The sequence below is a fragment of the Pantherophis guttatus genome, chromosome 4 (assembly GCF_059756535.1).
Source record: "Pantherophis guttatus breed Tessera chromosome 4, ASM5975653v1, whole genome shotgun sequence".
Classification (NCBI taxonomy): Eukaryota; Metazoa; Chordata; class Lepidosauria; order Squamata; family Colubridae; genus Pantherophis; species Pantherophis guttatus.
In genome coordinates, this window is record NC_142066.1 from 14,647,892 (window position 1) to 14,672,690 (window position 24,799).

Below are 24,799 nucleotides of genomic sequence, written 5' to 3' on the forward strand. Positions count from 1 at the left end.
GGGAAAACAGGAGATTCAGGCAGTTCAAATGAGTGTCAAGATTTATTGCAAGCTTAAGCACTCTACAAGAATCTGAGCTACTAACGGTCAAGGCAAATTAGCGGGAGATAAGAAATGCATGCAAGATGGGCTGGACATAGATCCCTTGCAGGAGTACAAGCACTTGTGATTTATGACAAGCATTAGAAAAAATGCTTTGAAAAGTTAAAAAAAAAAAAGTTGGCCACGCCCACCCATTCACATTACCCCCCCCCCACCAAGCCACGCCCACAGAACCGGTAGTAACAAATTTTACATCTCCCCCCTGGGCCCAGGAGGCTGCAAGGAGACCTGCTAGACCCAAAATGGTGGTCAGGGGGCGTGCCCCCCCAGCCCGATTTTGGGCCCAGGAGGCTGCACGGAGCCCAGCTAGGCCCAAAATGGGGGGCAGGGGGATGCAGCACCCTCCCACAGTCCATTTTTGGGCCCAGGTGGCTACAGAGAAGCCTGCTAGGCCAAAAACAAGGGGTGGAGAGGAGGCCGCGTGCGTTTGCAAGGGGGGGACGGGGGTAACCACATGCGCGAGGGGAACATGACGAGGGCATAAAATTAGCCATCACTGGACTAGATGACCTACAAGGTCCTTTCCAACTCTCTTAATCTGTTCATTTGCTCTGCAAACCACCAGATTGGGGATGGACGTCTATCAACCGCCTACCTTTTCCTCAGCGAGATGCAGCAACTGGCGCTTCGCTCTTTCCACCTCTTCACCGGGGCCTCGGATGGTGACTTTCTCGCTGCCCGAGCCTTCGGAAGGGAAATGAATGTGCACCCCGCCGCATTCCTCCATGATCGAACGCACCAGCCGTCCCTTGGCTCCGATCAGCGAATTGTGCAGTTTGGCTGGGATGGAGATATCCACTTCCCTGATGTTAGCCTGAGGGCGAGAAGAGAAAAAGCTACAAAAATCCAAGTTCAAAATAAATAAAATAATCTGGTCTCCGCCGGCCAAAATGTTTCCAAATGTATCCCCCGAATGTTGGAGATGCGGTCACGAGTCAGGAACGTTTTACCGTATGTGGTGCAGTGGTGAAATGCTCGCGGTTTAGACTGGATCGCCCGATCTGGTAGCGATGGTGGTGGGTGGTTTGGAGAACCGCTAGCAAAAATCCCTCCCCCCCCCCGATGCCCAGCTGAGCCATGCGATCATCAGAGGCTTTTTTTTTAACTTTTAAAAGCATTTTTTTCTACAATCTCTTCAGCTGAAAAAATGCTTTTAAAAGTAAAAAAAAAAAGCCTCTGATGATCGCGCGGCTCAGCTGGGATCGTCAGAGGCTTTTTAAAGCATTTTTTTTACAACCTCTTCGGCCAAAGTGGTTGTAAAAAAAATGCTTTTAAAAGGCTCTGACGATCCCAAGCTGAGTTGCCCGATCGTCAGAGGCTTTTAAAAGCATTTTTTTCTACTTTAAAATGCTTTTAAAAGTAAAAAGTACAAAAAAAAAGTTGGCCACGCCCACCCAGTCACATTACCCCCCCACCAAGCCACGCCCACAGAACCGGTAGTAACAAATTTTATATTTTACCACTTATGTGGTGGACGTGTCCCAATACAAGGAAATACTGGTGCAAAATCAAGAAATGGCTGGAAGAAATTATGGAACAAAAGATAGAACTGAAACAGGAACTGTTTTTACTAGGAATATTAGATCCGAAAATGGATAAACGTTTTCAATATAGAACACTGCACGTACTAACTGCTGCTAGGATTGCCTTCGCGCAAAATTGGAAACAGACTAATACACCCTCAGATGAAATAGTAATCGGAAAGATACTCGAGTGTGCAGAAATGGACAGAATGACCATGGAGTTAAAAGAAAGAGAAGAATCAGATTATTATAAAGTTTGGAATAGAATGTATTAGTGGCTAGAGAACAGAAGCCAAAACAAGAAATAGGAGTTTTAAATTAGTATTGATTAAATATTAACCAAAGTTACCATTATTAAATTTAAATTACTGATTATAATGTAAGTATAGGGTAGATATGAGTAACTAGTATTGTTATAATTGTTATTATATCATTATAGTTGTTATAACCAATAGGAAGGCAATGTAGAAGAGCGAATTATAAAAACAGAACATATATGCTGATACGGAAAGCTGTAAAACTACTCTACATTGTTATGTTTGTCTTGTTTTTTCTGTTTTAGTTGTTGTTTTTTGTTTTTCAAGGTGAAAAATGTTTAATAAAAACTATTTTTTTAAAAAAAATAATAATAATCTGGGCTACGCACTCTTCACTGTGTCTGACTTCTCTTCTGCCAGGAGAGAATATTTGTAGCTCAGGGTTGAACGGTGAAATCTTTGGTGCTTCTCTGAGCTTGGAGGTTTTCTTAAGAGACATTTCGTTACCAAGCTAGGTAACGTTATCAGTGTTATGACAAAGTTACCTGGTTTGATAATGAAATACCTGCGAGAAAACCACCAAGCTCGGAGAGCATCAAGGACCCCCACAGATTTCTGTTCCTTATTCCAACAGGTGAAAGATACCTTTTGGTGAGAGACTAAAAGGTGAGGGTGAAAAGGAGAAGGTGAAAAAAGGTGAAGGTAAAAGTGAAAAAAGTAAGGTTCTACATTTAGGCAAGAAAAACCAAATACACAGGTACAGTATAGGTCAGGGGTCGGCAACAAACACTTAAACAGCCACAAAGGTCCTAACCGGAAGCCCCCCCATTCAATTCTGGAGCCAACCGGAAGTTTGGTTCTCCCACCATAGAGTCTCCTCCTAGCACGGCATCCTTTTTCCTGTACCTGGCCTAACTGAAAGCCCTATCAATTGTGGAGCTGACCGGAAAACCCACCCCTTGCCATAGAGTCTCTTCCTGGTGCGCCGTGCTTTTCCTGCCCATAACCGGAAGCTCCTCTCAAAATTGTGGCGGCGACAGGGAGCCGCAGCAGAGGGATGAAAGAGCCACATGCGGCTCCAGAGCCGCAGGTTGCTGACTCCTGGTATAAGTGGTACCTCGCTCAATAGTAGTAACTTGTGAGAAGGATCTTGGAGTCCTAGTGGACAATCACTTAAATATGAGCCAGCAGTGTGCAGCAGCTGCCAAAAAAGCCAACACCAATTCTAGGCTGCATAAACAGAGGGATAGAATCAAGATCACGGGAAGTGTTAATACCATTTTATAAGGCCTTGGTAAGGCCCCCACTTGGAATACTGCATCCAGTTTTAGTCGCCACGATGTAAAAAAGATGTGGAGATTCTAGAAAGAGCGCAGAGGTGATTAGAGGACTGGAGGCTAAAACATATAGAGAACTGAGTATGTCTAGTCTCATGAAAAGAAGGACTAAGGGAGACATTGTTAGGAAGTGGTCATCGCCTAACTAGTTGGCCAGGAAAGATATAAGCCAACATTATATGTTTATAGTATGAATATGTATAATATAGCTTTAAGAGTATTGTTGAGTCATTCTGCATCCTGGTTGGATGAGCTCTGTAGCAACTGTATTTAAGGAGAGCTTGATTGTGGTCAGTGTGGACATTACACCATATTTTTACCGGCTGCTATGTTGTAAATATCTTTGATCTCTTTACATGGTCAATTTGATCATGGTTTATTTATTACTGCTTTTATGAACTGTTTTAATATTGTTCCTGAATGATTCATGTATTGTTCTACGAACCGGTAAGAAGTTTTGTATCTCTGGATTGATTATGCATGGCTAAGATTTGGATTGGTAAAAGACTATGAATTTGCTTTGCTCTATAAGTAAACTACTTTAAAAACCAGTTTGTATACAGTTTATTCACTATTACTCTCAGCACCGTTTCCGTGTGCAAAACTCTACGCTCTGCTTCATAACCAGTCCTGGTTATCTCACAACTATATCCTTAACAGACGTGATAGCAGTGTTCCAATATCTCAAGGGTTGCCACAAAGAAGAGGGAGCCAAGCTATTCTCCAAAATGCCTGAAGGCAAGACAAGAAGCCATGGATGGAAACTAATCAAGGAGAGAAGCAACCTAGAACTAAGGAGACATTTCCTGATAACTAGAACAATTAATCAGTGGAACAACTTGCCTCCAGAAATTGTGAATGCTCCAACACTGGAGTTTTTAAGAGTAGATTGGACAACCATCTGTCTGAAATGGGATAGGGTTCCCTGCTTGAGCAGGAGGTTGGACTAGAAGACCTCCAAGGTCCCTTTCAAGTCAAGTCAAGTCAAGTCAAGTCAAGTCTAGTCTAGTCTACTCTACTCTACTTCAGTCTAGTCTAGTCTAGTCTAGTCTAGTCTAGTCTAGTCTAGTCTACTTCAGTCTAGTCTAGTCTAGTCTACTCTACTTCAGTCTAGTCTAGTCTAGTCTAGTCTAGTCTAGTCTAGTCTAGTCTACTCTACTTCAGTCTAGTCTAGTCTAGTCTACTCTACTTCAGTCTAGTCTAGTCTAGTCTAATCTAGTCTAGTCTACTTCAGTCTAGTCTAGTCTAGTCCAGTCCAGTCCAGTCCAGTCTAGTCTACTCTACTTCAGTCTAGTCTAGTCTACTCTACTCTACTTCAGTCTAGTCTAGTCTAGTCTAGTCTAGTCTAGTCTAGTCTAGTCTAGTCTAGTCTAGTCTACTTCAGTCTAGTCTAGTCTACTTTAGCCTAGTCTAGTCTAGTCTAAATCTAACAAGAATGTGTTACTAAAAAAATAAAACAAAACACTTGGGTCTAAAACAGGAAAAAAGGTGGAAAGATTCAAATCCTTCCAACTTTTTTGGGTGAACCCACAAATTCGGGCGAACCAGTTGCTACAGTATGTGAAGCCCACCTCTGACCCTGACGTGTGGGTGAGTTGGGGTAGCACATTCAGAGTGTTGAGGAGGACGAGGAAGAGGAGAAGGAGGAGGAAAATGGTTCACACACCCACCAGCTCTCTCTGGATGGCCAAGATACGGTCCCGAGCATCTTCACAATTGGCCTTCTTCCCAGTTATCAGGATCACTTCGGAATTGCTGTTTTCTGTAGGGAGGTCAATCTTGGTATTGGTTTCCTCTCGAATCTATTGTGAAGAGACAACATCAAACCCCAGAGCCTCGAGGCTAGACTACCCTCATGAGCTCTACAAGGAACCTCAGAGATGATGGGTGGATGATGGGATCCTCCAAGGTGATAGGACTGTGTCAGGAACCTACTTGGATCACATATTCTCAATGGGTGTTGACCTCCCCTATTTAGAGCCCCAAATATGGGGAGAATCTCAAAATCTCTAATTCCAAGGGCCGAGGGTCCGTCTACGTGGGAATCACAGCAGTTTTGGAATCCAATGTGACATATGAGTACTCTAATGGGTATAAAACTGCAGTATAAAGTTCTAGATTTACATAAAGGTAAAGGTTCCCCTCGCACATATGTGCTAGTCATTCCCGACTCTAGGGGGCGGTGCTCATCTCCGTTTCAAAGCCGAAGAGCCAGAGCTGTCCAAAGACATCTCCGTGGTCAAGTCATGTGGCCGGCATGACTCAATGCCAAAGGCGCACGGAACGCAGTTACCTTCCCACCAAAGGTGGTCCCTATTTTTTTTACTTGCATTTTTTACCTGCTTTCGAACTGATGGGTTGGCAGAAGCTCAGACAAGTAACGGGAGCTCACCCCGTTACCTGGCACTAGGGATTCGAACTGCTGAACTGCTGACCTTTCGATTGACAAGATCAGCGTCTTAGCCACTGAGCCACCGTGTCCCTATATAAACCTTTACCTAGATTTACATACTTAGGCTTAAATACTTGACCCACTGACCCTTTCCATAAAGAGAGATATGTACCAACATGTGCACATACATGCCCACGGAAGACAAGAGTGTAATGTGTGAGGTGGAGAGAGCCCCCCCCCTTTTACCTTTTTGATATTGGCTCCTCCTTTCCCAATGATGTTCTTGTGGAACTGCTTGAAAATGGGAACTGGGATGGAAAAACTGTTTTCGATCTAAGGCACAGAAAAGGAAGGGAGTTAAGCCAGAGAAGATCTCACTTCCTGCTCTACTCACCTCTATTAATATAGCTGGCCTTGTAGCCCAGCCTCTGACTTGCTCAAGACTCTATGGCTGTGATGGCGAACCTATGGCACGCGTGTCAAGAGGTGGCACACGCAACGCCCTCTCTGTGGGCACGTGAGCCGTCACCCCAGTTCAGCTCTGCCATGCATGCACGCGTGCCTTCCGCCGGCCAGCTGGTCTTCGGGTCTCTACTGTGCATGCGTGGGGGGCTGCGCCCGCATACGGGAAGGCAAGTTGCGTACGGGGGAAGCATGCGGGGGACGCTTGTGGGGGCGCATGTGCAGGGGACACATGCATTACATTTTGGGGATTCGGGCGTGCGCTTTAGGCACTCAGTCGGGAAAAGTTTAGCCATCTTTTCTAAAAGGTTAGTGAACCTTTTAGACACAGAGTGCCCAAATGGCTCGTGTACGCATGCCCAAACTGAAAGGTGCGCGCGTGAGAACGTGTGCATGCATGAATGTGTGCTGACGTGTGCAAACATACGCAGACATACATGTGCATGCACGGACATACTCACATGCGCAACAGAGACCTGAAAACCAGCCTGGCCGGTGGGAGGTGGGGCATCCCAACACCGGCAGCGCAGCAAGAAGTCAAATCATTTTCTTTCGTGAGCTTCTGTTTCGTCGTTTGCAGGGAAACAGAAGGCCACGAAAGAAACGCCACGAAGATCTGACCTGGGACGACGGCACGTGTGCCAGCAGAGAGGGCGCCACGTGCCACCTCTGGCATGCCTGCCATAGGTTCACCATCACGGGTGTGGAGGCATGGTAGCCACCTAACATCACAGGAAGAGAGCTTCAGCACCAGTGGTGAATTGCCCCCGGTTCGGACTGGTTCGTAAGAACCGGTAGTAAAACCGCCAGGAGGCTCCGCCCATTGAGCCAGATGTCATCATAGGAGATCATAGGAGATCTACGCATGCGGAGAAGGGAGCGCGCGCGCGGGCACAATGTGAACCGGTAGTAAAGTAGTAAAGTAGAACCCACCCCCTGTTCAGCACTACATGTCTCCTGGTATTGTAGGAGAAGGAGTGGCAGACCCTGGGGGCGGAGTCAAAAGAGGAATCAGCCTAGAATCCCTACATAGCCACAAGCGGATTAAGTTTAACCCCCTTTGAATGCTGTTGATCCATATCCAACTCCAAGCAGGTGCTGTCCATTAGTTGAGAAGATTGCTGTGCAAGGGCTTTTACGCAAAAAATCAGTTGAATTGGACCTTCAAGTGTGGACTTGCTTTTTCACACCTGAATACCAGGGGTGAAATTCACTTACCTTCCCTACCGGTTCGCAAATGTGCACGTGCCGTCCATGCGCAAAGGCTTCTGTGCATGTGCAGAGGCTGAAAATTGTCGCAAAAAAGGGACGTCATGATGTCCGCGTGGGCGGGCGGAGTCTCCTGCAGCCGCTGCTACCGGTTTGCCCAAGCCGGCTAGAACCGGCTGAATTTCACCCCTGCCTGATACATATTGCCATTCCTCACTACTGTCCTAACCATCGCAAGGAATGTGTGCTGTGGTAGCTCAACCACACAGAGCAGAATTGCAGAGCAGCAGCTCTCCAAAAAGAGATCAAAGGGGATCTCCTCTCTACACCTCAGTAACTGAAAAGGAGAGGAAGCCTCTCTCTCTCTCTCTCTCTCTCTCTCTCTCTCTCTCTCTCTCTCTCTCTCTCTCTTTCTTTTTTTATTTTTACCCCCAATGGCATAAAGGACTCTGAAAGGATTTTCTGAAAGCTCAGCCAAATAGACTCACCAACTCTGCAATGACTTTTTGCAGGTACTTCGCGCATTTCTCCACCTCGTTTTTGGGCCCACGTAACTGTACAATGTCGCTCTTCTGTGAAGGGTCGGGGAAATTGATGATTACCTGTAGGGTGGAAGGGTTGAACATGTGAAGTTTGAAAAGAAAGAGAGGTGAGCCCTATCTATATCCATCCATCCATCCATCTTTATATCTATCTTACAGTATATCAATCATATATCCATCCATCTATCTGTATATATATCTGTGTACATCTATCTGTCTGTCTGTCTGTCTATCTATCTCTATCATACAGTGTATCTATCATATATCCATCCATCTGTATAAATCTGTGTATATCTGTATATCTATCTATCTATCTATCTATCTATCTATCTATCTATCTATCTATCTATCTCTGTCATTCAGTGTATCTATCATATATCCATCCATCTGTATATATCTATATATCTATCTGTGTATATCTCTGTATCTGTCTGTCTATCAATCAATCAATCAATCAATCAAACAGTGTTTCTATTATATATCCATCCATCTGTAAATGTCTGTCTGTCTGTCTGTCTGTCTGTCTGTCTGTCTATCTATCTATCTATCTATCTATCTATCTATCTATCTATCATCCATCCATCCATCCATCTATCTATCTATCCACACACACACACACATACATGCACAGACACACATATAAACAAAGTATTATGTAAATACTTTGTTTATGCACAGCAGAGACCTGGCAAGGATGTGAGTGATAGAAAAACCTAGCCAAATTTACATTCACCTGAACCATTTTTTTTGGCTTGAAGTCTTTTTCCTGTAAGTAGCAGTGAAGCTATTCATAGTGTCTATTACTCATCCCGTCATTTATAATATTTCACTCGAGTATGGCCAACACACTTTCAAAAAGGTCTTATTAATTTAATTTATACCTTCCCCCGCATCCCACTTGTCCCCATGGCAAGTTTTCAAATCGGCTGATTACATTTAAAAGAAACAAAAACAGCCTGTAAAAGTTGACAAGTTACGTTCAAATGAGTGCTAGGTGCTTCGACAGAAAAACACTTTATATAGGAAACCTGAAGATTAATTGGCCAGCAAATACATGCGGTTTTTGGCCTGTTTCCGGGCCATTTTTTGGGCTGTTTTCAGGCCGTTCTTTGGGCCGTTTTCCGGCTGTTTTCGGCCTGAAAAACGCCCCCAAAATATCCTGAAAGCGGCCGAAAGTGGCCTGAAAAACTGCCTGAAAATGGCCCGGAAAAACGGCCTGAAAATGACCCAGAAAATGCCCAGAAAAAAGCCCGGAAAAAGGCCCAAAAAACAGCCCAAAAAACGACCTGAAAAACAGCCTGAAAAAGGCCCGAAAAACGGCCTGGTTTTTTTGCCGTTTTTCAGGCTATTTTCAGGCCGTTTTCTGGTGCTCCGGTGCCCGCGAGTGCCCACAGAGAGGGCTCTGCATACCACCTCTGGCACACATGCCATAGGTTCACCATCACGGCTCTATAATAATCTCAAAGGGCTATTGCTATGGGAATGAAATGAGGGGAGAGACTTGCATGCATGCCTTCTTGTTGGGAAGCCAGGCTTGAAGGAGGGGTCAAGCAGGGAACTAGCCTTGATTCCCTGTGTCGTTGCAAAAAGCATAAGCCTGACTGCCCCTCTTCCCAAGATCCAGGAAACCTTATTGGGGTGTTCCCAGAGAAGGCAAGCAGCCTCGAGAGATTCTTGTAATAGAGGTAAAACTCAATAAATAGGATGACTGAAAACTTTTCATGAGTGACTTTGGTTGTTTCCAACCTGACACTTCTTCAGCGTCCCTGAAGAAAGATGAACTATAAAAGCAACAAATTGAAATCTAATTTGGCTTGGGACCAGGTTATCTGAGGGACCGTCTCTTGCCAGTCACATCTACGTGTCCCGCTAGAGCGGGGAGGCAGGGAATGTTGCGGGTCCCATCCCTGAGGGAGATACAACCTGGTGGGACCAAGAAGAAGGGCCTTCTCCGCAGTGGCTCCCTCTCTCTGGAACATCATTCCCCTGGAGATTAGAATGGCCCCCACTCTAATACTCTTCCAGAAGGCGCTGACGACCTGGTTCTACCAGCGGGCCTGGGGAACCCAGAGTGGGAGGAAGCCACTAGTGGTGTTCAAATTTTTTTACTACCTTATTATTACTGTTATTACTTATTATTACTTATTTATTACTGTGGGCATGGCTTGGAAGGCATGGTGTGGCTTGGTGGGCGTGGCAGGGGAAGGATACTGCAAAATCCCCATTCCCTCCCTGCTCCTGGGGGAAGGATACTGCAAAATCTCCATTCCCACCCCACTCTGGGGCCAGCCAGAGGTGGTATTTGCCGGTTCTCCGAACTACTCAAAATTTCCGCTACCGGTTCTGCAGAACCTGTCAGAACCCGCTGAATAGCATCCCTGGATGGCGCCCATTAAATGGCTCCTGTGATCTGTCACTGGGGTGGGGGGTGATTTTGTTATATTGTACTGTATTAATTTATTTGATTCGTTAGTTTTTATTGTTTTAAATGTGGTCTTATAGTCTGTAAGCTGCCTTGAGTCGCCATGGGCGAATAGGCGGCAATATAAATTCAATAAAATAAAATAAAATAATAAAATAAAAAAATATAATATAATATAATATAATATTATAATATAATAATATAATATAATATAATATAATATAGTAATGTAATGTAATGTAATGTAATGTAATGTAATGTAATATAATATAATATAATATAATATAATATAATATAATATTATAATATAATATAATATAATATAATATAATATAATATAATATAATATAATATAATATAATATAATATAATATAATCACTAAGCCTACTTGGGAACCCCAAACCGAAGTGTTGCATTTTGCCAGAAATCTGGAAATCCTTTTTTTTTTTTGCAAAAGGACAAGAACGTGCTTCTAGGGAATTCCTTACTTCTGGAAACTTGTCCCGAACCTCCTTGATTTTCTCGCCCTTCTGCCCAATGATTGTCCGGTGAAAGCGCTGTTCGATGATCAGGTCCTTGGTGCGTTCATTTTCCTAGGAGAAAACCATCATTCAGGGAAGGCGTTGCACCCCGATCCCAAACCGGCCATTTGTTTATATCCCTTCCCTGAGGACTTCCAGCCAATAGGCAGAGAGAGAGGGAGGCTTGAGGCGGGCCATGTTGTGGCCCGCCAGCGGCCAGCAGAGCTGGCAGCAGATTCGGACAGTGAGGAGGTTGGGGAGGAACATGGGCCAGTCCTGGAGTCTGGGGAAGGCTCGGGCGAGGGCTCTGCGTCAGAGGCAGAGAGGGGGCCAGAGCTAGATGCGTTAACAGCTGCCTTCGGAGTCAGACATCAGTGAGGCAGACGAACAGCTGGAGCCTGTTCCCAGTGTGCGCATGCGCAGAGTTGCCAAACAAAGGGAACAGCTAAAGAACAAGGGTCGACTTGGGAGTAAGGCCACAGGTGGACGATGAATGGCCCCTCCCAGAGGCAATAAAAGAGGAGCGAAAGGGGAGTGGAGTTTGCAGGAGACAATTAGTTCGCTTAATTGGCTCATGACTCTCAGAGATTTCTTGCAAGTTTTGAAGATACCGGCCTGGCAGCTCTCCAAGCCAGATAAAGTCTGTGACTGTAAATTCTCCCTTGAAAGATTTTGCTGGATGTGAATGAGAGGAATTCACAATAACTTAATAAAAAGGAGTTTTTGTCGAGACAAGGAGTCTGCTTCATGCTCTTGGGAAGCCTAGGTCAGAACAGGCCAAGATGCCACCTCTCCTTACCATCCGGGCTGCCATTTCCAGGAGCTCCTTACGAGCCAGCTGAACTCCTTGAGGGTCTCCCTCAATCCGGATCAGGTTGCTCTTCTCGCTGTCGGGAGGAATGCGGACTGAGACTTTGTACTGTTCCTTAATGCGGTTGACTGGAGGGGGGGGGGAAAGCACAGAAAAGAGAGCCGTTAGAGCAGGGGTGTCAAACTCAAAGCTCGCGGGTTAGATCTGGCCTGTGAGGATGCTTAGATCTGGCCCGTGGGGTTACTCTGGAAACAGTGAGGGACTGGCCCGCAATGGCTCTGCCAGTGAAAAGGGGCTCCCAAGCTCCATTTCTGGCTGCGATGGTTTCCCGCAACCCTTTGCCAGCGAAAACAGAAATGGCAGAAGGTTGTAGGAGGCCGTTGGAGCAGGAAACGGAGCTCGGGAGCCCGTTTTTTGCTGGCAGAGTGCTCGAGCCGCCACAGGCACCCCTGACAGTGGCATCGAGCAGATCACTTCCACTCTGGCCACACCCACCTTGCCCCCTGAGGTCAAACACAACCCTGATGAGGCCCTCAATGAAATCAAGTTTGACACCCCTGCATTAGAGGAAAGTTCTCTTCTCTCTGGGGAGGGCAGGGCAGCTATCTTCCCTTCCCCTCCAGCAAAGCGTGATGGTGAAAATCCAAAAAACCAGACCGGAGGAGCGCAAGTTTCAGATTCAATGGCCACCCTCCGATTAACAGACCCAATCAAAGCAGGTCTCGGCTCTTCTGATCTGCCTATGTCGAGCTGATGTCGGGCTCGACAGCAGGCATCTTCACAGAACTTTAAAATCCCAAAAGCAAAACTTTATTGAGTTCATCACTTTGGCACAGAAGAAAGTAAAACCAACTCTTAAAATTTTCCCGCGCAGCCCTGCATAGTTAAAATAAGTTTCATCCAGTGGTGGGCTGCTGCCGGTTCGGACCGGTTCAGTAGTTGTGATTTGCAGGCCAACCCACCCCAGCTCTGTGCCGTCCTATTTAACCGCATTTTTAAGCTGCACACATGCATGTAGGCAGGACGAACCGGTTGTTAATTCATGTGCCGCCCACCTCTGGTTCCATCCCTGCCTCTCATGGAACGAGTCACATGTTCCAATTAGGGACCAGCCTTTTATTTTGATAACAAAACACTCCCTTCGGGGTTCGTTAATTAGGAATTCTCTAACTTGGCTGTGATCCCCTAAAACTAAAAAAATGAATTGGTGTCCCGTCCCCGTCCCGGTCCCCCCACCCTCCTGTGAATAAAACCAACAAATATTTTACAATTAGAGTTGAGGAAGAAATAAGTACAGGTACACCTCAACTCACGACCAAAACTGAGCCCAGTTTTCTGTTGCTAAGCAAGGGAGCTAGATTTTAGAAAATACGCAAGGCAAGGATGTAATTCGTTTTCCCTGCCTCCATAACGAAAACCAACATGCGGTCCATGGCTCCTTAAAGGCTAATCGTTTTATTATACAGTTAGTCCTCGACTTACGACCACAACTGAGCCCAAAACTTTCTGTTGCTAAGCAAGATACCATGTTTCCCCGAAAATAAGACCCTGTCTGTTGTGGCTCCGTCCTCCGAGCCTATCTTATCGGAGGAAGAAGGCTCCGAACATGAAGGAGAGGAGACGGCCAGGCCTCCCTCTCCAGGACCCTCCTCTCTGGCAATGCCTCAGGTGTCTCCCGAAGGAGAAGAGATTGGCCAGGAGCCAGGTGTTTCCGAGCCGTCGGATAGTGACGAAGAAACATTGTGGTTGGACCCACGCCAGCGTCGGAGAGACAAGCGTGCGCAGCAGAAAAGGAGGCATGCCAGAGATTAAGCTGAGTCACTGGACCACACCCCACAGGCTATAAAAGGGAGTGTGGTAGCCATTCGGACTCTGTGACGAACAAAGCTAATCTCTGGCGAGGCACTTTGCACCTTCGGACATAACGCCTAATTGCTGCGGATTTAATTACAAACTGGACTATTCAAACTGTGTGTATTTTTGTCTGTGTTATCGGAGTAAAAGTTCTTGGCAGGCAGCCACAGAGTTGCTGCCAAGTTCCTTATCACTGACGTTGAGTGTTTGAAGAATTTATTTAACCCTCGGCTGGCTGGTTGGGTGTGTGCGTGGTACGGGGACAGAACACTGTCTTATATTTTTTTGAACCCTGAAATAAGCGCTTGGCCTTATTGCCATGCGCTCAAAAGCCCGATTGGGCTTATTATCAGGGGATGTCTTATTTTGGGGAAAAACAGGGTAGCTATGAAGTCAGTTTTGCCCCATTTTATGACCTTTCTTGCCACAGTTGTCAGGTGAATCACTGCACAGTTGTTACGTTAGTAACATGGTTGTTAAGCGAATCTGACTTCTCCATTGGCTTTGCTTATCAGAAAGTCACAAAAGGTGATCACAGAAGCCCGGGACACTGCAACCATCATAAATACATGCCAGTTGCCAAGCATTTGAATTCTGATCACATGACCATGGGGATGCTGCAACAGTCTTAAGTGTGAAAAACAGTCGTCAGTGCCATTGTACTTCCAACGGTCACTGAATGAACTGTTGTAAGTAGAAGACTACTGTTGTGGCCTATCAGCAGGGATGAAATGCTCCCGGTTTAGATCGGATCACCCGATCCGGTAGCGATGGTGGCGGGTGGTTTGGAGAACCGGTAGCAAAAATCCCTGCACCCCCCCCCTCATGCCCAGCTGAGCCGCGTGATCATCAGAGGCTGTTTTTTTAACTTTTAAAAGCATTTTTTCTACAACCTCTTCGGCTGAAAAAATGCTTTTTAAAGTAAAAAAAATAGCCTCTGATGATCGCGCAGCTCAGCTGGGATCGTCAGAGGCTTTTCAAAGCATTTTTTTCTGCAACCCCTTCGGCCGAAGAGGCTGTAGGAAAAAAAATGCCTTTAAAAGCCTCTGGCGATCCCAGCTGACTTGCCTGATCATCAGTGGCTTCTAAAAGCATTTTTTTCTGCAACCTCTTCAGCCGAAGAGGCTGTAGGAAAAAAAATGCCTTTAAAAGCCCCTGGCGACCCCAGCTGACTTGCCTGATCGCCAGAGGCTCCTAAAAAAAAATTATTATATGTATATGAAATCTTATTCTGTTCACCGCCCTGAGTCCTTTGGGAGAAGGGCGGTATAGAAATTCAATAAATAATAATAATAATAATAATAACAATAGTTGAAAAGAAAAAAGTATGGTTCATTGACATTGCAATACCTGGTGATGCACGAATTGAAGATAAGCAGCAAGAAAAAATCACAAAGTACCGGGACTTACAAATTGAAGTTGAGCGACTGTGGAAAAAGAAATCATGTGTTGTCCCGATTGTAATTGGAGCCCTCGGAGCAATACCCAAAGGGCTACCCCGCTATTTAGAAATCCTAAATTTGCCGGACTTGAACATTTTGACTCTACAAAAAACCACCTTACTCGGAACAGCTTACATCCTCCGACGATACCTTAACAGTTCCTAGGTCCTTGGTTAGGACTCGAGCTGCTGAGCTATTAACCAGCCTCAAAGGCTGTGAATCTCACTAAAGATTAACCAATAAATAATAATAATAATAATAATAGCATTTTTTTCTGCAACTGCTTAAGGTTGTAGAAAAAATGCTTTTAAAAGTAAAAAAAAAAAAGTTGGCCACACCCACCCAGTCATATTACCCCCACCACCACCAAGCCACGCCCACAGAACGGGTAGTAACAAATTTTAGATTTCACCCCTTCCTATCGGCCACTGTCCCCTCCAGCAGCCGAATCAGAGGAGGAGGCGGCGTGGAGTCAGGGCCAGCATCAAGGCAACCTGAGAGCTCCGAGGGGGAAGAGGGAATGGAGCTGGCAGAGAGAGAGAGACAGAGGCGGAGCCTGGGCCCTCCATCAGCCCTCAGCTGGAGAGTCAACTGCCCCAGATCTGGAGGTGGCTGATGAGGAAGAGGAGGAACAGCTGAATCCTGTGCCTGATGTGCGGGTGCACAGAAGGCAGAGGAGAGGAGAGCAGTGGAAATCCGTGGGCTGATCCTTGGGACAGAAGAGCTACCGCTGCTAGAGAAGCCCCACCCTAGCTCTGGGGATAAAAGGCAGGGGGCGGAGATGAATAGATGTGGCAGACAACTATTCATCTCTCCTGCTGGATAGACTTGTTAGCCTGCTGTATGTGAGAGAGAGACTTTTTGCCGAGGCTGCTGGCGCTCCTAATAAAAGAATAATTGATTTAACTACAGAGGGTTTGTTGTGTTTGGTAGCTGGGTCAGAACAACTACCTCTACCCCTTTTGAGTAGTTAAAATGTTAAGGTAATGCATCAGAGGGAGCTTTAAAACTGTCAGAAAGGGAACAAAAGCCAAGAGATCATTTTCTGTGAGAATTGATCAGATCTTTTAAAAAAAAATGTGGGCCACCTCCGTCTAAGTTTCCTGGGAGCCCCTGAAGACCCTCGAGCTAATCTGTCAAGATAACCTACGGTGCAGAGTTGGAGCAAGATCAACTAATTTGGCAGGTTGATGAGAAAAATAAAAAGGGAGAAGCAAAAATCCTACCTATAGCCCTGAGCCAAGTCACACAGATGAGAATCTGGGTCACCACTGAAAAAGATTAACACTCAATATGGAAGAGGAAAAGGGCTGTTTGGTTAATCTGAGCCTGGTTAGCTCAGCAGACTAATGCATTGTAATTTAACTCCAGCTGTCTGCAATTAGTAAGTTCGAATCTTGCCAGGCTCAAGGTTGACTCAGCCTTCCATCCTTTCTAAGGTAGGTAAATTGAGGACCCAGTTTGTGGGGGCAATAAGATGACTTTGTAAAAATATACAAAAGTATGAAGGCTATTGCTTAACGCATTGTAAGACGCCTGAGTCCCCGGAGAAGGCTGGCATATAAATCAAATTTTTTTAAAAAAATCTCTTTAGGAGGCAGAAAAAGAGAGAACTCGGCTTCCGTCACCTACTGGTCACTCTGGGAAATCCCAAAGGTGTCAGGGTTCCGACGGATGCCCTAATTAAATTAAGTCATGAGCCTTGAGCCAAGCTTCAAAAGAAAGCCAGTTATTTATGAGGAGCTTCATGTCGGCACGTTCCAAGTGGAGCAAACTCTGACCCCACATAATTTACGGCCCAGACTTGACCCTGTTTCCTCCCTCCCCCCAGGGTGTGTCATCAGTCACATTCACCAACGGAGCAACTTCGCGGGTTGTAGAGATCACTCTCCTCTGGCCGCTGTGGGTAACTCTGGGAGACAGCCTTGAGAGAGATATGTCTGGAATGTGCTTTTGTTTTTGGCTGCCATGCTGCCTCGCTGTTTTCCCATCCCTCTTGCCAATGGCAACTCGAGAGCAGGCCAGGGATGCTTTGTGAGTTGACATAAGGTGCTTTTCCAAAAGTCCAACTGGACTTTATTTTTCCTTGAAGAAGTTTCACTTCTCATCCAAGAAGCTTCTTCAGTTCTGAACTGAACCGAAGAAGCTTCCTGGATGAGATATGAAACATCTTCAAGGTAAAACAAAGTCCAGCTGTCTTTTGAAAAAGAACCTTTGGGGCAACCATGACCTGAATGACTGAAACTCTCCATGGACACCCTGGGAAAATGTTAACAGAAAAGATTTCGTTGTTATTTAGTGGTTGTGTGTGTGCTTCAACCTTACAGTGATCGGCGGGAAAATTAACCCTGCCCCAGCCACATCAAATCCTTCAGGGTTCTTTTATTGCTCTCTAGACTTACTGTTGGCTCCGTTTTTCCCAATCAGATGACGATGAAACCTCTGGTCAATAAGCACTTCGGTGTAGTCCATCCGTCTGAGCTGCAGAAGAGGACGGGGTGGTGAGACACAAGACTTGCAAGGCAAATATGGCGCCTCAGACAAATAGGATTCATTCTTGGACGTCAGGAATCGCCCTAAAGACTTGTGGACTTCAACTCCCAGAATTCCCCAGCCAGCCACGGGAGTTGAAGTCCACAAGTCTTAAAAGGTTGCCAGGTTTGGAGAGCCCTGTGCTAATGTAAAACCGAATAGGTCTGGCACACACTCTCGCTTGCCTCACCTCCGAAGTCCCTTCCAGCCCTTTGATTCTATGATTCGCTTATCCTAGCAACAACAAAGTTCTTCTGAGATTCTTTTAAAAAAAACAAACACACAACTGCTTCTCGGTGGATTTTCAGTGTTCACGGGTTCAGAATGGTTGCCTGAACTGGAATCTATTTGCTTCACCATTAATACAGTTTTGCTAAGGTTTTCCAAGAGATCCTGGGTTTTTGGAAAATCCAGTGCCCTTTTTGGCAACAGGGCAAAAAAAGGTAGAAGTAAAATTTTCCTTTGTCCAGTTGTGTCTGACTCTTTAAGGGCGGTGCTCATCTGTTTTTTAACGGAGGGAGCTAGTGTTGTCCGAAGACACTTTCGTGGTCATGTGGCCAGCACGGCTATATGCCAAAGGCACACAGAATGCTGTTACCTTCCCACCGAAGTGGTACCTATTTATCTACTCGCATTTGCATGTTTTTGAACTGCGAGGTGGGCAGGAGCTGGAGAAAGGAATGGGAGCTCACCCTATTGCATGGCGCTGGGTCTCGAACCTGGGCTTTTCACCTTTCCAGTAGACAAGCCCAGCTTCTTTAACCACTGAGCCATCGCCCCACTCTCAACATGGCAAAAGCTGGTATCCAACTGTGGGAGGGAGAGATAACCCACAGGACTGCAGCTTTCTCATTGGACCGTTTGAATAGGCAGGGGCTCCAATTTCTGGATTAGTTTTTTTAAGAAAATTTTAAGAGACACCTCAGAAAGAACAATTATTTAACAGATTAACAGAGTTGGAAGGGACCTTGCAGGTCATTGAGTCCAACCCCCTGCCCAAGCAGGAGACCCTACATCTGCCTCTACCTAGGAACTCACAACTTATGGGTGTTTTAAGCACCCTCTTCTGCAAATAGTTCTGTGTCATCTATTCAATGGGCGGCATTCGTAATATCTACACTTCACACTGCTACCAAGGAGGAAACAGATAAATTGCCGACCTGGATCTAAAAGGTTTGTTCTTTCTGCTATAGTGATGAGTCTGACGAAGAAAGAGAGGAAAAGTACATGTAAGATTCAGAAGAGAACTCACCAAGTCCCGAATGATTTCCTGAATCTGGCTTTGAGCCAATTCCACCTCCTCGGTGGGTCCTTCCAGAGTGATCTTCTCATCGCCGTCTGTGAATTCAATGTGAACCTAAAAGAAGGCAAACCGTGTCCATCCATCATCAAGAAGGGTTGCATGTCATTCTCCTTGTGTCCTGGCCTCTTTTTACAGAGGCACAATTGAGAGAACTGCATCACTGTTTGGTTTGGTGGCAGCAGTGCCTCAAGATAGAAAGTCCATACAGAGAGCGGTAAGGACAACCGAGAAGATTATAGAAAGCTCTCTTCCTGTTAATCAGGATACTGCTTATGAGCGCTATGTGCTTAGAGCTCAAAGCATTATTAGAGACCCACACCCACCCACTTCACAGTCTGTTTTTGTTGCTCCTCTCTGGGAGGAGGTTTCAAAGTATTTCTAGCAGGACTACCTGATGAGCCACGGTGGTGCAGTGGTTAAAATGCAGTACTCCAGGCTACTTCAACTGACTGTCGGCTGCCTGAAATTTGGCAGTTCAAATCTCACCAGGCTCAAGGTTGACTCAGCCTTCCATCCTTCGAGGTGGGTAAAATGAGGGCCCAGATTGTTGGCGGCAATAGGCTGACTCTGTAAACCGCTTAGAGAGGGCTGTAAAGCACTGTGAAGCGGTATATAAGTCTAAATGCTATTGCTATTCTGTAACAGCTTTGTTCCCTATGCTACCTGTCTGGTAAACTCGCAAGATTCGTTTTTCTCGCTATGTACATGTATACATCCGAACTAGACTGTGTTTTTTCTCTGTGTCATATAATATACCATATTTTTCAGAGTATAAGACACACTTTTTTCCCCCCTAAAAGAGGGTGAAAATTTTGGTTCATCTTATACACTGAATGTAGCCAAAAATGCAAGGCACGGATGGTCTGTGGCAATCCCTGCAGCCTGAAACAGCTGATTGGGGGTATTCCGGGAGGCTGATCCACCCGCCAATCAGCTGCTTGTGCTGAATCAGGCTGCAATAATGTGCTGAAGCTGACCTGGCTGTTCGCTATTTGCTGCAAGGACTCAAGAGTTTGCAGCAGCAATCACATCCAGAAAGCACACACAAGTAACTGTTTCAGCAGGATTCAATAACTTCTCTTTAGATATAACATAACACATGAAGTAAATCTGCAATACCAAAAGCAGGTTTTCCAACGTGGTAGTAAATACAAGCAAAACACAAGCAGAGGAGAGGAGTTTCAGTTTCAGTTTTGAGCTGCAGACTAGCAGACTAGCTCAGCAGAGACTCAGAGCTGCAGAGATAAACCATGCCCAGGCTCCTTGCTGTCTCCTTCCTTGTTGCTCACGCAGCAAATACTGTTTCAGTTTCCAAACAGCCCTCAACTCTCTCACACACTGACAGGACGCTACTCAGATGAATACCGATGGATTCTGGTAGGCAGAGGCAGATTTTTTTTTTCTCTCATTTTCTTCCCCAAAACTAAGGTACATCTTATGTTCCCGAGCGTCTTATACTCCGAAAAATACAGTATGTGGGTATATGCATAATTTTGTATTTATTTATTTATTTATTTTATTTGTTTGTTTATTTATTTTGTCATGTTTATGAGGTATATATTGGTGGTGACCCTTTGAGAGCTGTATGTTATCGAAATTTCATTTTAGTGTATGCCGATTAGTGTACATTCAAAGTGACAATAAAGTTATTCTAAGTCTAAGTGTATCCCAACAGATCTCAGGCCCATTTTTGGCCTCCCTAGCCTCCTGCAGCTATCTGCTGGCCGAAAACAGGCCACGCAGGGCCTCGGCGCAGCCCATTTTCTGTCAGCAGAGTGGTATAGTAGGCCGAAAATGGGCTGCAGAGGCACCGCAGGTCCTTTAATATTTCCAGGCCAGCCCCGTGAGCCAGATTTAAGCACCTTAAGTTTGACACCCCTCTTCTAGGTTCTATTAAGAGAGGGGCAAAGAGCCCAATGGACTATTCAAATTTAATTCCTGCTTTTCCAGTATCCACAAGGGAGAGCCCTGCTTTTATTTTTAAACAATATTTCATGCATTAAACCAGAGATTTTACTCTTGCTATTTTATTTATAGCCTTGTTATTTTAGGAATACTTGCCTTAGGGAGTTGCTGGGTAATTCTGCCAATATTCTGTCCTTTCTTCCCAATTATAAAACGATGTAACCAGGCTGGGGCCATTACTTCAGCTACCATCACACTCTTCGCCTAGGGAAAAGGTACAGGATGGCGAGAAGAGTTAATCGGCTTCATTCACAAGAGTGACTTTGACAACCTGGCTACAGACAGGTCTCCGAGTTAATATACCAAAACATCTTTATGCCAGCAAGTGTTTTTAGTGCTGCAATACCTGCATTCGGCCTTCAGGTGGCGTTATGGCATCATTGCAGCATTCTCATTCATATTTGTTTATTTTTTCTTAATTAGATGTGCAAGTTGGCTAATTACACTAAACCAGAGTTGGTTAATCTTCAGCTTCTGAGATTCACATACCTGTGTTTCCCCGAAAATAAGACCGGGTCTTATTTTCTTTTGGGCCCCAAAATAAGCACTAGGGTTTGATATTTTTTTTTTTTCATGTAAGAGAGGCCCACTTCTTTTGCTTGCTTGCAGTGGGGCAGGAGGCGGTGGGAATGTGGGGCCACTTTATCTAACGAAACATTGGGGCCTTGGAGAATTTCTAGCCTCTATTTTTAACAATGACATTCTTGGACTTAAAATATTTTTTTTCTCCTTTGTTTCCTAACTAAAAATGGGAGGAAAGCTGGTTGTTACCAAAATTGGATGGGTTTGAGGGGCACAAAATGGGAATTTAATGGATACCCCGTTTTCCTTAAAATAAGAACTAGCATGTTTTTTTTACCTGCACCTAATATAAGCCCTACCACCAAAATAAGCCCTACTTAAGAGCCTATGCAGCTTGTCGACCAACCATTCCGTCTTGTTGCTCGCTGTGCCGTGGCCATGAGGCGAGGTGGGGTGGTGGTGGAGCTGCCCCATGCGCTCCACACCAGCTTACCTCAGGGCTCTTGCAGCCAGGCCACCCATGCCCCGACACCTGCCTTACCTTCAGCAGTCCCGTCCAGCAGGACCCCGCGTAGCCGTTGGCCAACTTCCTTCTGCTTGCTTGCGGCCACAACAGAGCAGGAGGCCGAGCAACACACTGGTGCCACAGCCATGAGGCAAGGTAGGGGAAGTGGAGCTGCTCCATGCGCCCCGCAGCGATCCATCCACACCCCGACACCTGCCTCGACTTGCGACCATGGCACTAGTGCATCGCTCGGCCTCCTGCTCCGTTGCGGCTGCAAGCAAGCAGAAGTGGGCCGGCAGCCATGTGGCTCCTGCTGCATATAGCTGCCGCCATGAGGCAGGTGTCGGGGTGTGAATGGCCTGGCTGCAGGAGCCCTGACGAAAGCCGGTGTGGGGTACATGGGACAGCTCTGTCCCCCGCCTTGCCTCGTGGCCACGGCACAGAGAGCAACAAGACAGAATGCACAGGCGACCAGCTGCGTAGGCTCTTAAGTAGGGCTTATTTTGGTGGTAGGGCTTATATTATTAGGTGCACGTAAAAAAACATGCTAGGTCTTATTTTCAGGAAAAGAGCCTTGGTAGTACAGGGGTTTAAGGCACCCTGTTATTAAGCTGGTTATTAAGACCAGCTGCCTGCAATTACTGCAGGGTTCGAATCTCGCCAAGGCTCAAGGTTGACTCAGCCTTCCATCCTTTCTAAGGTAGGTAAATTGAGGACCCAGTTGTGGGGGCAATAAGCTGACTTTGTATAAATATACAAAAAGGATGAAGGCTATTGCTGAGCATATTGTAAGCCGCCCTGAGTCTTCGGAGAAGGGCGGCATATAAATCAAATTAAAAAAAAAACAAAAAACGGGGTATCCATTAAATTCCCATTTTGTGTCCCTCAAACCCATCCAATTTTGGTGACAACCAGCTTTCCTCCCATTTTTAGTTAGGAAACAAAGGGAAAAAAATATTTTAACTCCAAGAATGCCATTGTTAAAAATAGAGGCTAAAAATTCTCCATAGCTCCAATGTTTCGTTAGATAAAGTGACCCCACATCCTCCCCGCTCCCATTTAAGTGCCCCTTTCGACCATCCCAAGATTGTCCCTCTCTCCTCTTTCACAGTTTATTGAGCGTGGTTTCCTGAAAAAAAAAAACACAATTTACTAAGTTCACAAGGACGCCACATCCTGTTTGTGATTTGCAATGGCCGAATGCACGTAAAACGGTAATCTAAACCAAACGGAGCCTGCTTGACGTAACACCAGTTTATTTTGAACAAAACACAGCAAAGGGAAAATGAGAGGAAACACACATACGCACAGAGGGAAAAATACACCTTCTGCAGAGAGCCAACCTTTTTACCAAACTGGTCTTTAAAATCTATGCGCATCTTGTTTTCAGTTAACTTACACAAATTCTAGGGGGAAAGCCAGATTTTCTTTTGACTGTGGCAGACGGTTACCTTGGCATAGACCTGAGTTAGGGCTGGCCCCAGTTTGTCCGGCTCTCCACGCAGAATGATGGTCTCCGAGCTGCTTTCAAGGGGCGGCATCTCCACCGAGACTCCCGTGGTATCTAGGATTTCCTGCAAGGTGTTTCCTTTCGGGCCGATGATGTACTTGTGCTGGGACTTCTTCACCTCCACAGAGATGGTGGTGGTCTTGCGCTTCTGAAAGACAGCCAGAGGCAGCTTCAAACCCAGAAAAAGTTGCAAAGCCCACCTTCATTTTAGCCTCCCAATAATCTTGTTGGAAGGAGAGATGATCCTTCACCTTTTCACCGGGGCTGATGCACTTATATGCCCTGGAACAACATCAGTACTAAGAGTTGGAATTCATTGTTGGAATGTATTTCTACAGTCGTATTCAGCCAGTAAATGGCAATGCGTACAAGTTTGACTCTATGGTATATACGCTATGCTGTTTTGTTCTAAGTAGATTTTCCTGTTTCCTGGTAAGCAGTTGAGCAGTAAAACACATGGTGACTGTACACTTGCTTTGCTCTGTGATGTTATATATATAAACAGAATTTCTAACGTTCAGACTACAGAGTTTAAACGACCCCATTAAGGAGATGTAGTCCGGCATACAGGTACAGGTAGTCCTCAATTTATGACCACACTTGAGGCCAACATTTCTATTGCTAAGCGAGGTATTTGTTTTGTTCCATGTTACGACATGTTTCTTGCCACATTCGTTAACTGAATCACTGCAGCTCTTAAGTGCAGTTGTTAAGTGAATCTGGCTTCCCCACTGTCTTCAGAAGGTTGCAAACGATGACCACATGACCCCAAGACACTACAATCATCATAAATGTAACTCAGTTGTCAAGCATCTGAATATAAATCATGTTACCATGCGAATGTTGCAACAGTCATAAGTGTGAAAAATAACCATGAGCCACAATGATGCAGTGGTTAGAGTGCAGTACTGCAGGCTACTTCTGCTGACTGCCAGCTGACTGCAATTTGGCAGTCCAAATCTCACCAAGCTCAAGGTTGACTCGGCCTTCGATCCTTCCGAGGTGGGTAAAATGAGGACCCAAATTGTTGGGGGCAATAGGCTGACTCTGTCAACCACTTAGACTATCTCAGGTAGTCCTCGACTTACAACCACTCATTTCATGACAGTTCAAAATTACAAAGGCAGTGAAAAAAGTGACTTATGACCGTTTTTCACACTTACAACCTTTGCAACATCCCCATGGTCACGTGATCAAAATTTGGACACTTGGCAACTGGCATGTATTTATGACCTTTGCGGTGTCCAGGGTCATATGATCATTTTTTTTTTTTTTTGCAACCTTCTGACAAAGTCAATGGGGAAGGCAGATTCATTTAACAGCCGTGTTAGTAGCTTAACAACTGCTGTGATTTGCTTAACAACCGTGACAGGAAAGGTCGTAAAAAAGCTACCCTGTATTATTGGGTCGGCCAATAAATTTAATGAAGAAATGATAAATAAAATGCAGCAAAGCTCATTGAACTGTCTGGCTTAGCGATGGAAATTTTGAGCTCAGCTGTGGTCATAAGTTGAGGACTACCTGTAAAGGTACCCTTGATCAAACTGAGGAAGGAAGATTTATTTTATTTTTTTTGTTGAGTGCAAA

At 45.4% G+C, this 24,799-nt stretch overlaps 1 protein-coding gene across 4 annotated transcripts in view; it reads right to left on the minus strand.

Annotated features, from left to right (window-relative positions):
• The window catches only part of LOC117679689 (vigilin-like), a 113,016-nt gene that overhangs the window by 22,052 nt on the left and 66,165 nt on the right, over positions 1-24,799 (minus strand). For all 4 annotated transcript variants that reach the window (XM_087893838.1, XM_087893837.1, XM_087893841.1 and 1 more), the window contains exons 8-17: positions 23,154-23,360; positions 20,772-20,879; positions 18,660-18,764; positions 17,278-17,356; positions 11,568-11,707; positions 10,736-10,840; positions 7,771-7,884; positions 5,858-5,944; positions 4,890-5,021; positions 698-916 (exon numbers count right to left, since the gene is read on the minus strand). In XM_087893838.1, coding sequence (XP_087749964.1) covers positions 698-916; positions 4,890-5,021; positions 5,858-5,944; positions 7,771-7,884; positions 10,736-10,840; positions 11,568-11,707; positions 17,278-17,356; positions 18,660-18,764; positions 20,772-20,879; positions 23,154-23,360 — 1,296 coding nt within the window. The remainder of the gene's footprint in view (positions 1-697; positions 917-4,889; positions 5,022-5,857; positions 5,945-7,770; positions 7,885-10,735; positions 10,841-11,567; positions 11,708-17,277; positions 17,357-18,659; positions 18,765-20,771; positions 20,880-23,153; positions 23,361-24,799) is intronic.